Source organism: Gracilinanus agilis, chromosome 2, assembly GCF_016433145.1.
Source record: "Gracilinanus agilis isolate LMUSP501 chromosome 2, AgileGrace, whole genome shotgun sequence".
In the NCBI taxonomy this organism is placed as follows: Eukaryota; Metazoa; Chordata; class Mammalia; order Didelphimorphia; family Didelphidae; genus Gracilinanus; species Gracilinanus agilis.
Genome location: NC_058131.1, coordinates 409,114,722 through 409,130,267, shown reverse-complemented (window position 1 = coordinate 409,130,267; position 15,546 = coordinate 409,114,722). Strand labels below are relative to the sequence as shown.

The window sequence follows — 15,546 nt, the reverse complement described above, 5'->3', positions numbered from 1 at the left end:
CTCCCCACTCCCCTGCTCCCCTTGGTTTATCCCTTTTAACTTTCTCAGAAGGGTTAGATAAGAGTTTTATTTCCCAATGGATAGTTTAGCTACTCTTCCCTCTCCGGGTTGATTACACTAAGAGTAAGGTTTGATTATTACCTCTTAATGCTCTCTTCCTCTCCTTCTTATAATAGTATTTGTTCCCTCTCCCTCCCATGCCCTCTTTGTGTGTAATAGAATATTCTATTTTCTTATTCATTCAAGTTTCTCTTGGTGTCCCCTGCTATTTACCCCCTCTTTCCCATCCCCCACGCCATCTTAGATTATTTAGTGTTCCACCCTCACCCTGTAAATTATTCTTCTGATTACTATAATAGTGAATAGAGTTCACTACAGAGAATTATACATAACATTTCTCTACATAGGATTACAGATAATTAGATCTCACTGAGGCCCTTAAAAAGGCAAATTTAAAAATTATAAGTTTTCTTTCTTTCCCCTCTGCATCTTATTTACCTTTTCAGGTTTCTCTCGATTTTTGTGGTTGGATATCAAACTTTCCATTTAGCCCTGGTCTTTTCTGTGCAAATACCTGGAATTCTTCAATTTTGTTGAATGCCCATACTTTCCCCTGGAAATATATAGTCAATTTTGATGGGTAGTTGATCCGTGGTTGCAGGCCCAGCTCTCTTGCCTTTCTGAATATTGTATCCCACGCCTTGCGGTCTTTTAGTGTTGAGGCTGCCAGATCCTGTGTGATCCTGATTGGTGCTCCTTGATATTTGAATTGTTTCTTTCTGGCTTCTTGTAAGATTTTTTCTTTTGCTTGGAAACTCTTGAATTTTGCAATGATATTTCTTGGTGTTTTCCTTTCTTGATCGAATGCCGCAGGTGTTCTATGAATCCTTTCAATGTCTATATTGCCCTCTTGTTGTAGGACTTCAGGGCAATTTTGCTGAATAATTTCTTTTAGTACGGAGTCCAGGTTTCTATTAATTTCTGGTTGTTCTGGAAGACCAATGATTCTCACGTTGTCTCTTCTAGACCGGTTTTCTTGGTCTGTCACTCTCTCATTGAGATATTTCATATTTCCTTCTATTTTTTCAGTCTTATGACTTTGTTTTATTTGTTCTTGTTGTCTTGAGAGATCATTAGCTTCTAATTGCTCGATTCTAGCCTTTAGGGACTGGTTTTCCTTTTCAATCTGGTCATTTCTAGTGTTCAATTTGCTTATCATTTCATTTGATTTCTGAGCCTCACTTTCCAATTGCAAGATTCTACCTTTTAAACTGTTATTTTCTTGCCAGATCTCTTCCATTTTCCTCAAAATCTCAGTTTTGAACTCTTCCATAGCTTGTGAGGAGTTTTCCTTATTTGAGGAGGGTCCGGATGCTTGTTTGTTCTCCTCCTCTGTTTGCTCGGTTGTCTGGATTTTCTCTGTGTAAAAGCTGTCGAGTGTTAAAGACTTCTTTTTCTTGTTATTATTCTTTCTCTCTCTCTTCTGAACTTCCTGATGCTGAGTAGCCATCATTAGCCCAGCAGCTTCTCAGATTTATCCTCGCGCTCAGTGTCTGTTTGCGATCTATTGGCTCCTGAGGTCTGAGTTCTGTTTTTTTCCAAGGTCAAGCCCCCTGGTGGGCCCTCTTGCTTGATACTCTGCTGGAGGTTTCTTTACAAGTCTCAGGGCGCTGCTTCCACAGTCGTATACCTGTCTGCACTGGTTCCCCACTTAGGCTTTAGTTCCTGGTTGTGTCTACCTCCGCCCACGCCTCTGCTCAGCTGGCACTCTGCGCCCAGCGTCCTGCTCCCGCGCGCTCAGATTTCGCGTGCGTTTTTGACTTAATGGGGTCCTAAGTCTTGCTGCTCTCAGGAACAGGTCCCGGAGCTGCCGATGACTCGATGGGTGCCCCAAACTTGCTCTATTTCTTTTTAGCTGGGTTCGGAGCTATAGATGAGTGTGGAGGGGGTGGGGGTGGGGCGGTTGCTCAGCCTGCGATTGAGTGAGAGCCCTTTATAGCCTGGAAATGTCTCGATTCCACGTACCTTCCACGCTGTGCCCTGTTGTGGGGTTCCTCCATTCGTCTGGACTTGTTTTTATGTCCCCTTGAGGAGTTTTGTGTGTTTCGGTCAGGAGAGGTTAAGAGCTGCTTCTTACTCTGCCGCCATCTTAACCCGGACCTCTCGAAACGTCAGGCTTTTTGTAGGGGATTTTCTACAGTAGTTTATACAATGAGAAAATATGAAATCCAACTCTGTTGGGATTCCCTCCTCATTTAGTGGCCTAATAGAAAGTTCTTAACCCTATTTAAGAAAAAATACATATTTTCTTAAATTGCTTTATATAAAGAGAACTTCAAAAACCTTCAATATTTATGTTTATGCATTTCCTAATTTTGAATGATTTCCTCTTGGACTAATGCTGCACTTTAAAGTTCAAAGTTATTCTTCTGGGTGTGGATGCCATAATAAATAGCATACCTTTAAAAATAGTCCTGTGGAAATATTTGATACTTACCAGGGATAGTTAACTTATCAAATGGAGGAATTTTGCCTCTAGATTCTTCTTCTTCTTCCTCTTCTTCTTCTAATAACAAAAAATCCATAATTTCATTTTATAATTATTTAAAAATGAGTATGACCATAATAATTCATTTTAAAAATCTAGTAGTAACTCATGTTTCAAAATAGCAATTATTTATAAAATATATTATAAAGAGATCAGTATTTAATAAGTATTTTCTCTAATTTGTTTTGGTTGAAAAAAAATTTTTTTAAGTTAACCATTTCCCTAACAAAAAGAATACTAACACTTACGATTAAATAAGTCTTTTGCTTGATCATAGGTCTTTGGGAATCCATCTAAAACGTAACCTTGGTTTTTGCATGGCATAGACTTTAGTTTTTCTTTCATGAATCTAATTACATATTGATCATCCAAGCGACCTAAAAATAAACATAAAATGTGTTGCATATAAAGTATCCAGGTGTCTAATGTATAAAATCACAGTACCAACATTAGCATATTTAAGAAAATGAATTTTAACCTACAAGGAAGGAGTTTTAAATTCTTGCTTCAAAGTCACTGAAGACTTTAACAGAGTATTAACTATATTATTTAGGTTATTTTTCAGGAATTCTCAAGTTTCAAATTAGCAGTTTCTTAGTCACATATCCTTTATCACACTCTACTAGCAACAAAAACGGCACTTTTAGTTTTTGTTATACCTAAATTTTTTACATATATGCTAGATTATGACTGTCTCTTTTTAAACATTATTATTATGTCTTTCAATAATTTAAATTTTTGCCAAAGACAAATAACTAAAGCTATGATTTTATTTATTTAAATTTATGTAAATAGTCTTATATTACCTCCCATAAATTTTATTAGGTTCAAAGAAAAAAAACAGAAAAATGCAAAATGATTGAGTCTTTGTTCATTAAATATTACAAGACTATTTTATTAAATAAGTCTATTTTTAAATGTTGTGTGTTTAAGTGAAGGGAAAATACTCAAGATATTAGCAGTAATCCTGGTGCTCCTTTGATTTGTTTTGTATGTTTCTTCAACAATGTTGATTGGAACAAAAAAAAGGACTATTTTTAATATTGCCTGACTGGAGATTACTTTATATCTTGGTAATATTTTGAGGAATGAATCCAGTGGTCTTATCTTCAAGTAGCTTTATTTATGTCAAAAGATCTATCTCTCTGGAAACACAGCTAATATACTTCAATCAATATCAAACTCTATGGAGGAAGTTTTAAATTCTTGCTTCAAAGCCAATAAATACAAGGCAATTGGGTGACTTGCAAAAATTCTGATAATCATTTTATTATGCAAATTGAATCACAAATCATAAAATCAGTCTATCACCTAGGATACTTTTATGACCTATGATGAAGAGAAGACCCATAGGTTTGTCTCTGAAAAGAGCTGTTACATGAGGAACCAAGAAGAAAGGAAGCACTTGAGATAGATAATTTGGTAATAGTGAACAAATGTCAGGGAGGATGTTGGTTTCAAGAATCTAGCTTTGTAAGCATTATTCCTTTTTATTTTTTCCCTTAGGTCAAATGAAAATGCCATCTTTTTCTCCCTTGTTTCAAAGATAAACTCTTCCATAGCATGATGTTGAACTTTTTGAAATCTGGATTAATTTATGAATATATCATAAAAGCCTACTATACAGTGAGCATTCATTAAATATTTGATTAAGAAATTTAAAAAACTTTTTGTATTTTCAAAAACCCAATTATTAATTTTGTTTCCTTCTCTGTAGATATGGTAAACTAATTCAAGAAACAATTTTTGAGGAAGAGAGCCAAGATGGCACGTGAAAATACATATGAAATAATTTTTCAGCCCAAAACAACTTAGAATGCTGGCAGAAGGAATCTAGTGCACCAGGATGGAGGTGAAGTGTAGCACACCAGGGAAGGCCCCACTGAGGTAATAGGCCTTGGGTATAACTGAAACAACATATAAGGCTTTGGGAATTCTCAGCAATAGATGATAATGGGGTTCAGACAACTGTTCAGAAGGAGATTACAGATGTCCCTTCATTGGCTCTGGTGCAAGATTCTTGTCCATTGCCCATACAAAGAACCAGGTAACAGCCCTGGAGTGTAGACACAGGGTGAGGGGGGGCACCAGCATATGGGAGCAGGGGACCCTGGTTAAAGTTCTAAGGAGTAAAAGAATACTTAGTGTTACTCACAGACCAGAATATAGGCTGGGAGAGTATTAAACATCATACCATCTTGGAAGAACTAAAAGCAGATAGATCCCCTGTGCCAGCTCTGAAGGCAGTCTCACGAAGAACCTGAAGTTTGGAATAGTGCTCCCTTTGCCACTGTTACAGAGTCCAACTTAACAATTTGTTGTTTTGTTTTTTTTTTAAAAGAAGAGGAAAGAAGAGAAAAGAAAAGAAAAAAAGAAAAACCAAGAAAAGAAAAAGGCAGGAAAACGAGCAAACAACAAAAAAAGAAACAACATAGAAAGTTATTTTGGTGATATCTTAGACTCAAACTCAGAAGATAATTAGAATTGGGCAAGTGGAAGCTAATAACTCCACAAGACATCAAGAAACAAACAAAGTCAAAAGAATTAAAAAATAGAAGAAAATGTGAAATACATGATGGGAAAAATGATTGACTTGGAAAATAAATCCAGGAGAGATCATTTAGGAATTACTGAATTACCTGAAAGTCATGATCAAAAAAAGAGCTTATGCATCTTTCAAGAAATCATCAAGGAAAATTGCCCTGATATTCTAGAGCCAGAGGACAAAATAGAAATAGAAAGAATCAACTGATTGCCTTCTGAAAGAGATCCCAGAAGGATAACTCCCAGGAATATTATGGTCAAATTCCAAAACTTCCTGGTCAAGGAGAAAATACTGCAAACAGCCAAAGAGAAACAAGTCAAATTATCATGGAGCCACAGTCAAGATAACATAAGACTTAGCAGTTTCTACATTAAAGGATGGGAAGATCTGGAGTATAAGATTCCAGAGGGGCAATGCAAGACTGCAGAGAACCATAAATAGATAAACAGGAAAAAGGATCAAAAGATATTCAATAAGGTTAAATTGTGTGATTCTTTACATGGGGAGATGATTCTAGTAACTCCAGAGAATTTTGTCATTATTAGGGTGGCTAGAAGGAGTATATATATAGACAGTGCAAAGGTGTGAATGGAATGATGGGATGATATGAAAAATTAAATTAAATTAAGGCACGAGAAAGAGGAATCCATTGGGAAGAGGGGGAAGGGAAAAATAGAATGGGCATGAAGGGAAGATGGGGGGAGGTGGAGAGAAAAAGATGTGAACTTTACTCTTATTGGAATTGGCTCAATAAAGGAAGAACATACATAATCAACTGAATAGAGAAAGTTCTTACCCTACGTGAAAATAGGATAGGAAGGAGAAGAGGGTGGGGAGTATATATGGAGCTGATAGAAAAGAGGGCAAATTGGAGGTCAGAAACTAAACAGGGATAAATAGGATGGAGAGTAATACATAGTCATCATAACAGTGCAAAATGTTTTTACAAGTCTCTCTAATAAAGGCCTCATTTCTCAAATACACAGTCATTCCCCAATCAATAAATTGATAAATGGTCAAAGGATATGAACAGACAGTTCTCAAACAAAGCAATTAAAGCTCTCTATAGTCATGCAAAAAATGCTCTAAATCACTATTAATTAGAAAAATGCAAATTGAAACAACTATGTACCATCTCACACATAACAAATTGGCTATTATGATAGAAAAGGAAAATGACAAAACTTGGAGGGGTGTGGGAAATCAAGGACACTAATGCATTGTTGGGGGAGTTTTGAACTGATTCAATCATTCAGGAGAGCAATTTGGACTTATGCTCAAAGTGCTATAAAACAGTAAATATTCTTTGATCCAGCAATACCATTATTAGGTTCATATCCCAAATAGAAAAAAAAAAAGGGAAGGGGAAAGACCTCCTTGTACAAAAATATTTAAAGCAGCTCTTTTTAGAGGGGCAAAGATTTAGAAAGTGAGGGGCACTCATCAATGGGGAATGGTTGAGTAAGTTCTAGTATATGATTGTAATAGAATTCTATTGTGCTGTAAGAACTGACAAGCAGGAGAAGTTCAGAAAAATCTGGAAAGACTTCTACAAACTGAGGTAGAGTGAAATAAGCAGAACCAGGAGAATATCGTACAGTGATAGGAATACTTTACAACGAAAAACTGTGAATAATAGCTATTCTTTGCAATACAATAAATTTAAATTTTTCTCAAAAGACTCACGATAAAAAATGTCAACTACTTCGAGAACAAAAGAACTGAATCTGGATCCAGAACAAAGCAAACTTTTTTACTTTCTTAAATTTTTTTTGAGTTTCCTTTCATTGAAGAATTAATATGGAAAAATATTTTACATGATTGCACATGTAAAATCTATATGAGACTGCTCAACATCTCAAGGGTGGTCAGAGGTGTTGGGTAGAGGTGGGAGGGAAAGAATTTGAGACTCAATATTCCTTGAAAAATGTTGGAAACTGTTTTTACATGTAACTAGGGAAATAAATAAAATACCATTTAATACCTTAAAAAAAAAGGGGGCAGGGTTCTGCTGTTGTCCCTGCTCTGCACTGCCCTTCCCTGCACTACCCCGTTCTGCATTGGCAAGGTGGAGGACCTCAAATTGGAAGAGGAAAAAATGGCAATGGTTCAAAAAGAAGACTTACAACTGCTTCTTGAGATGTATCTTGAAGATAAAAACAACAAGCAAATTGAAGAGAAATTGAAACAATTAATAGAAGACCCAGAAAGTGATATAGAAAAGAGCATTGATGAAATGGCAAAAGCAAATACTGAACTAAAGATTGAAATTAAAAAAGCTGAAAGGGAATTGGAACAACCTTCATCTTACCTGGTTAAAAGGAATATTCCTACAGAGGAAATGAAGTTCACATTGGTGGAGAGCCCTGAGGATGACGATCAGTATTTAAATATCTCCTGTTCATTTCAAGTAACTACACAACTTGAATATGAACTGAAGAGAGGGCAAGCTCTTATCACCTTTGAAGATGAATACGTTGCCCAGAATGTGATAAAAAGAGGAAAACATCGTGTGACATTTGACAAAGAGGAGATGAAATTAATGGCCAAACCTGTTCCACTAAAAACAGGTTTGATTTTTCAGGTTCATTCAAAGATTTCTAAGAAAAAGATTAATGTTGCTGGAATACCTAATGAATTACCTGAAGATCAGATGAGAGACAAATTAGCACTGAGTTTCAGTAAATCCCAGAATGGGGGTGGAGAAGTAGAACACGTAGAGTATAATATAAATACCCAAACAGCGGTTATTACATTTCTTCAAAATGGAGTTGTTGATAATATTCTCAAGCACAAGAAATATCCTCTTCATACAAATACCAGCTGCTATCAGGTTGTTGTTTCCCCGCATATGGAAAAACATATCAAGAAGCTACAGGTATTCTCAGGAATTTCTAAGAGGACCGTTCTTCTTACGGGATTTAAAAATATTCAAGATGATGAAGAAAGTATAGAAGAGGACATTTTTATTCATTTTCAGAAAGGGTCAAATGGAGGAGGGGATATACATGTTGTCAAATGTGTCCTCAAAAAACCTCAAATAGCATATTTTGAGGCTGATTTAGATGAGGGATTCTTAACCTGGGCACCATGAGCTTATTAAAACATATTTTTTGATAACTATATTTGATTTCCTTTTCAATCCTATGCATTTTATGCATTTAAAACCATTTTCTAAGAAGGGGTGCTTAGACTAATCGGACTATAAAAGGCATCTTGTAATCCTCAAAAAAAGATAAGAATACTTACTGGACACAAAATTGTATGTAATATAAACACATTGATTTGAAGTTATTTTCTTATGACTAATAAAAAATAAACTTTGCTTTTTAATTTTTACTTGCCCTTAAAAGAAAAAAAAAAGGGGGCAGCATTTCCTAAGGGCCTACTCTGCAATGCTTTGAGCTGGGTACTGGGAGGGCAAAGACAGATTCTGACCTCAAAGAGAGAACATTCTATTAGGGAAATGCAATGTGTAAATATAAATGTCATGCTTTTCTGTGCCTAATATTTCCCTCTTGATTCTCTGTTCAGTACCAATGATAAATGGAGGAGAGACTTGGCTAAGGAGAACAGAGTTGTATTAAGTACCATGGTAGGGCTCTTGAAAGACAGCAGAGATGCAATTGTGTGTGTGCACATGTATGTGAACATGCTTTACACTTTGCCTTAGGTCAAGGAGGCAGCACATAAGCTTCCTGGGTACCTACAACAGGCTGGAGGGAAGCAACACTGGAGGGACATGCTATAGGTCTAGGGATTATGGAAGATGCTGACTACACTCCTGAGACCAACAGTGAGGAGAGGCAGACTCCCCTGCTAGCAGCTCATTGTTTTTTAGGGTAGTTCCTAAGAGGAAGAATAAAGGGAAAAACTTTTTCCCAGGCAAGATCTATATGGCAGTAAGATTACAGCTCCTTGTGTGAGACATTGAAGGAAGAGTTTTGGAGAGTGCTTCCCTTCATAAAGCAGTGCGTGTAGGTACCATGCAAAAAGTTTGGGAAGAGGGAGTCCAAGATACAGACTTTCAAAGGAGCTTTTGGGTTAAGTTGTTGGAGAATTTAAATGCTGTACTTTCAACGGTCAATTTCATTCAGTAAATATACTCTCTATATAAGTGAAAATCTGGAAAATCAGAGAGATCAGAATCTCAGTGAGATGAGAGTAAACATAGACCAAATAGATTATAATTATTGTTGGGAATATATTTCTATCTTTAGAGTAGAGCAAACCCTCTTTGAGGCATTGAGGGAAAAAGTCAGATCCTGGGTTCCATCATTGCATGTGCAGAAGGACCAAAAGGAACTCAGGACCTAGATCATTAGACTCAGACCTTACTCATTTCTGGGTAGTTCAAAGGAGTTGGATCTGCTTAAACTTGGAACACTATCTGTTGGTTTTCCCAGATGACATGTGCCCTGAGCAGCTGCTCAAGCCTGGCTTCCCCCTTTTAGTGAGTGTTCTCTCCCTCTACCACAGATGCTTTATGTAGATAAATATATACATGATCATTTAAAAAGAAGGGAGAGCTCTAAAAACCAAAGGGATCAAGAAAGGAAGCAATCAGAGGAATTACAATGGTTCTCTACTTGGTTTAATATGTATCAGAGATGCTTTTTAACCCAAGAAGTTGTGCCTTTCCTCTGACTTCCTAAATAAACATTCCAGCAATTGCTTTTCCAATTAGACTAGATTGTCAGGCAGGTATTAGTCATATATCTTAGCTCAATTACAATTTATGGTACATGTTGTTTCCAGTAAACATGATATTTAATATGAAATTTTAGGTAGAAAGACCATTGAAAGAAGCTTGGTACACATACCCAGGTTTTAGGATGGGACCAAAGCAGTATAAATATCTATTATTGTTATTACTAGTGGTCTGATGGAATGCTATAAACAAAATGCATTCTTTTACCAAAATGACTTGTGCCCAAAAGGAAACATAATTATGGATGCATGATCATCCTTATTGCAAACTGTTTTACAAAGACTATCTCACTCCAGAAGATTTATAGTAAGAAATTCAACACAGAAATGGAGCTTTGCATTAAAGTTAGATTCAGAAATACAACACAAGAAGCACACACAATTATCCTTGGCCTATAAAATGACCAAATAGGTGGGTCCCTGAATGTAGATCTATTTCGATCTACTACAAAGAAGTGATGCTCAAACATGAACAAGATTCTCAAATGATGAGAAGACATAAAATGGCTATAGACTGTCCTGGTGGATAAAGTACCCACTTTCGTGAAATCACTGCAATGATCAGATTTTTTAGTTTGAGAGGGCAGGGAGGGAAAATTTTTAGTTAAAATTTAAGGAAACAAGTTATTTTCCACAGGTTCTCAAAAGGTTGCTTTATACTCTTCCAAAGTTTGTTTTTAGATTTAAAACTTGTCTACTGTTTTCCACTTAGAATCTTTTTGAATAGATAGTGTTGGGTAGAGGGCTAAAATTATAAGGAACACTTGCATTTAAATACTATCATCAATATTTACTCTATGACAATGGGTTAGTTGTTTAACCTCTGTGTCTCAGTTCTCTCATTCTATAAAAGTACCTCAGGGGTTCTATGAGGCTTAGATAAAATAATGTATGCAAAGTACTTTGCAAACCTTAAATTGCCAAATATGAGCTATCATTATTATTGTTTTTGATATCACTTAAAATTGTTACTTATTGGTATTCACACATGTTGGGGGGAAAATGTGATTAAAAGATGAAAAACTAGAAATTATATGAGAAAAATGATCCAGCTAATATTTCAAAATGCTCACAATGTAATGCTCACAGATTTATACTGTTCGAAAGGAGAATTTAAAAAGTAATTTGCTTATGATCTAGGTGCAATTTTCTTTTTTTAAAAATTTATTTATTTAATTAATTTAGACTATTTTTCCTGTGGTTACATGATTTGTATTCTTTCTCTCTCCTCCTCCCTCCCCCTTCCCATAGCCAATGAGCAATGTGTCATTGGTCAAGACTTATTTCTACATTATTAATATTTGTAATAGAGTGATCATTTAATCTACATTCCCAATCATATCCCCATTGAATCATATGATTAGGAAATGTTTTTTTCTTCTGTGTTTCTACTCCCACAGTTCTTTTTCTGGATGTGGATAGCGTTCTTTCTCATAAGTCCCTCAGAATTGTCCTGGATCATTGCATTGCTGCTAGTAGAAAAGTCTTTTACATTCATTTTGCCACAATGTATCAGTCTCTGTGTATAATGTTCTCCTGGTTCTGCTCCTTTCACTCTGCATCAATTTCTGGAGGTTGTTCCAGTTCACATGGAATTCCTCCAGTTCATTATTCCTTTTAGCACAATAGCATTCCATCACCAACAGATACCAACCACAATTTGTTCATCCATTCCCCAATCAAAGGGCATCCCTTCATTTTCCAATTTTTTGCCAACTCGAAGAGCGTGGCTATAAATATTTTTATAAAAGTCTTTCCCCTTATTATCTCTTTGGGGTACATGCCCAGCAGTGGTGTGGCTGGGTCAAAGGGCAGGCAGTCATTTAAATCCCTTTGGGCATAGTTCCAAATTTAGGTGCATTTTCTCGCTGAAAAAGAAGACAATTTCAGATTCTTCCACATTACCTCCATTCTGCTCCATGCTTTCTTTGACTGCATCTAAGAGTTCTTGAATCTCCTCTAAGTTTTCTTCTTCTTCTTCATCATTATCATTGTCTTCTTCTCCTTCTACTTCTGGTTCTTCTTTTGGTGCAACAAGAAGCTCCTAGATACCACATGAGGATTCAAATAGGATGAGATAGAAAATTGGTTTTCTCTGAAAAATTCATTTGGGGAAGTGATCTTAATTCTCCATGGACAACTAAATGTACCTGTCTTCCAAGGCACTCTACTGGTTCTCTTCTACCCTATTTTCTCCCTTGGCACTTTCATTCATCTTCTGCATTTTAATTATCATGTCTATTTGATGATTTCAATGTTGTACCTTTAACATCTGCCTCTCCCTCAAACATTTTAGCCTTTCATTTCCAACAACCTACTGGATATCTCTCCCTAAATGTCTACCATAACTATCTTGGTTCATGCCCTTATATTTTCTTACCCTAGCCTACCATAACAACCTTCTGACTAGTCTTTCTGCCTACTGTCACTCCACCTTTTCATTCATCTTTCATATGCTTGCCAGGGTAATCTTCCTAAGTCACTGAATTGGTCATATCATCATTCCCTCTACTCAAAAACCTTCATTTATAAAGCTAGAAACTGCCAAAATTTGGTTTCAACCACATTTTGCCTCATTTTATTATACTATTTCCACCTTACACATTCTGCATTTTGGATCTAATGGATTACTTATCCCACATTTTTGGTCTGTCTTGTCTCACTTTGATACATTTTTTTGCTAACATTCTTTCCCATACTTATAATAATATCCTTCCATTACAGCTGCCTATTGAAATCCCTCCTTTACTTTAAGACGCAACCTAAGTGTTGCCTTTTCCTCAGTTTAATATTATCCTAATGACTTTCAGAGAATAAGTCACAGATGATCACAAACTTAGAATTGTAAGGGATTTTAGAGATCTTCAATCTGTGCAGAGATGAAGGGATTTGCTCAATGTGTGTTAGTAGTAGAGTTAGAACTGAAAGCCAGACCAAAGGATCTATAAGGACTTAGAGACCTCCTCATTGAACCCCTTCTTTTACATGTAGTCCTTGGCTCAAAATGGCAACTGCATGGGATTTTCTCATGTAACACTTAATTTATAGATGAAGAAACAGAAGCCCAAAGGGTTTCTGAGACATCTTGAACTCATTAAGTTCTAAGCTGACTATTAACTTTCCCCCAAAACCCACTTTGTTTCCCTATTTTCCAATATCTATTGATGGTACTATCATCCTCTTAGACATCTCAGTTCACAACTTTGGAGTCAGTCATCCTTGACTTTTTACTTTCTAAATCAGCTCATTTAATCAGTTGTCAAATCTTGCTGTTTTTGCCTCTGCAATATCTCTCACTCTATCTTTTTTCTCCACTCAGGGCCAACACTCTAGTTTCTACTTATTACCTTTTATATAAACTACTGAAAGAGGTTTTTAATTTCCTCTGCTGATTCTAGTCTGGTACCTCTCTGATCAATCCTCCACCTTGCTCCACAGTGATATTCTCAGAGCATACATCTGATCACGCCATTCTCTTGCTCAGTAGATTCCAGTGGCTTCCAGTGGTTTTTAAGACAAAAAAACCAAACTCCTCTGCTAGTATTTCAAATCCTTAACAATCTGGGCCCAACCAAGATTTGTAGGTTTACCATGTATGACTGCCCTTCATGGTTTCTACAACTCAGCCAGACTGGTTTTCCTGTTTTTCCACACATATAGCATGCTATCTCCCATCTCTGTGCTTTTGTAAAGGCTATTATCCCTATGACTACACTGCATGCACTTCTCATCAGCCTCTCAGAAATCCAATTTTTCTTCAAAGCTCAGCTCAAACCCTTTTATATAAGGCCTTGCATGATCTCCACCCTTAGTGCTGGTACAAATTATACTGTATTTACTTTGTACATATTTTGTATGTACTAGTTTATGTGCATATTATTTCCTCTATTAGAATGTAAGCATCTTGAGTGGGGAGAATGTTTAATTTCTGTCTTTACATCCCCAGCACCTAGCATAGCACATGGCATATAACACGCATTCAATAAGTGTTTGTTGAATGATTAATTGATTGCCTCCCAGATAATCATTATAATCAGTCCTACCTATAGCATTCATATTTTCAATAAGTCTTTTAAAACAGGCTCTCCTATCTATTCAAAAACCTTATAAAAACTTGCACCACTTTAAAACATTTTGATGAGTGTTCAGCAGAGCAAAAATAAAACTTTTAAAAAGGTTCACTTTTTAAAATTAAGTAAAGCTCTTAAGATAAAATAAGATAAAACTGGACTATTCTTCCCTTTTCATTTTTGTAAACCATTAAGTCCCAAATTTTTAGAATGTGCATACTTGCATTCATTTAAGGTTTATAGTAGGCACTTAGTAAATACTTGCACCATAAATCTAAGTCATTTATGATGAGCTTCCTCCTGTTTTTGTTAAGTTCATAGTTATAGAAAAAAAGATTTGCAAAGAACTCTTAAGGGTGATTTTTAATCACATGGATGACCTCAATTTTTAGATTATTAGAGCTAAAAAAGACCTTAGAATCATAGAATGATAAAATATCAGGGCTAGAATGAACTCATCTAATTTAAACCTTTAATTCTCAGATAAGGAAACTAGGCCCCAGAGAGATGAAGAGATTTGCCCAAGGACACAAAGCCTGAGAGATTAGAATCCAAGTTTTATAGTTCTAAGGCTAAGGGTCTTCCTATGGAAATAGCCTAAGTTTATAGATGTCAAAAATGTGAGTTATAAAAATCTCTTTATATTCAGTTTTTTCAGTGAGTGATGCCTTTTCCTCTAGTGAGTTACATATGTATTACAAGAAGATTGCTGATTTCAAAAAAGTCAGAAATGAAAATTCAAAGCAGGTTCAAAGGAACAAAAATGAATTTACCAGCCTTGCTATAGCGTCAGTGATCACATCCTTTATTTTAATATGGTGTAATTTGTAGTGCTTGCATATTTCTTCTGCAATAGATGACTTCCCCACAGCAGGAGGACCAAGAATACAAATCTTAATGGGCTAAAAAAAAAGAATATAAAAATGAAGAGTTTAGGATGACAGATTTAGATTTGGAAAGTACTTTATAGGTCTAATTCAACTCTCTGCCATAGAGGAGAAAACTACAGCTTAACAGTGATTTGTTCTTGTCCAAAAGTGGTAAATGGAAAAAAGTATGATTTGGATTAACATTCTAATTACCAAATCAAACACTCTTTTCACTGTATTGTTGGTAACAATGCATTCAGGGATCAGCCACATTGATATTTCATCTTCTAAGGATTACAAGAACAAGTGCTATACATATCAATGTTTCTTTTAAAATTATAAATCTCCCCAAAGTGAATTTTGTAATAGCTTGAATGGAGTCCTAGGAATATATATGTAGATTTCATGTTCCTGTATCATTGTGAGTTTTTCAATAATAATTCTATTACAAGTTCACACAGAGTCCTTTAGAGTTTACAAAGCACTCTCTTTACAATAACCCTTTAAGGTAAATCATAGAAGTACAAAAGGGTTGGTTTACTTTAACCAGGCCCTGAAACTCATAAATATCAGAGTATGTCATTTTAATTCAGCTCTTAATTGAAAATTGACATGCCTGATGTAATATCAAGACAGTAGAAGATCTTCTTGTAGATTTTTTTTGGAAATAAAATAATGGATATTTCACTTCAAGTCACTTAGAAGAAATTTGAAAACCCTAATTCTCTCCTAAACAAGTTATACTCGTCTCCAATTCTTTGGAGATTTTGACTTTTTAAAAAATTTAACAGATGCTAGTAATAA

General features: G+C 35.7%; 1 protein-coding gene across 1 annotated transcript in view; it reads right to left on the bottom strand.

Annotated features, from left to right (window-relative positions):
* The window catches only part of AK7 (adenylate kinase 7), a 159,687-nt gene that overhangs the window by 35,904 nt on the left and 108,237 nt on the right, over window positions 1–15,546 (bottom strand). The window contains exons 11-14 of the mRNA XM_044661875.1: window positions 14,647–14,775; window positions 11,709–11,847; window positions 2,797–2,925; window positions 2,498–2,566 (exon numbers count right to left, since the gene is read on the bottom strand). Coding sequence (XP_044517810.1) covers window positions 2,498–2,566; window positions 2,797–2,925; window positions 11,709–11,847; window positions 14,647–14,775 — 466 coding nt within the window. The remainder of the gene's footprint in view (window positions 1–2,497; window positions 2,567–2,796; window positions 2,926–11,708; window positions 11,848–14,646; window positions 14,776–15,546) is intronic.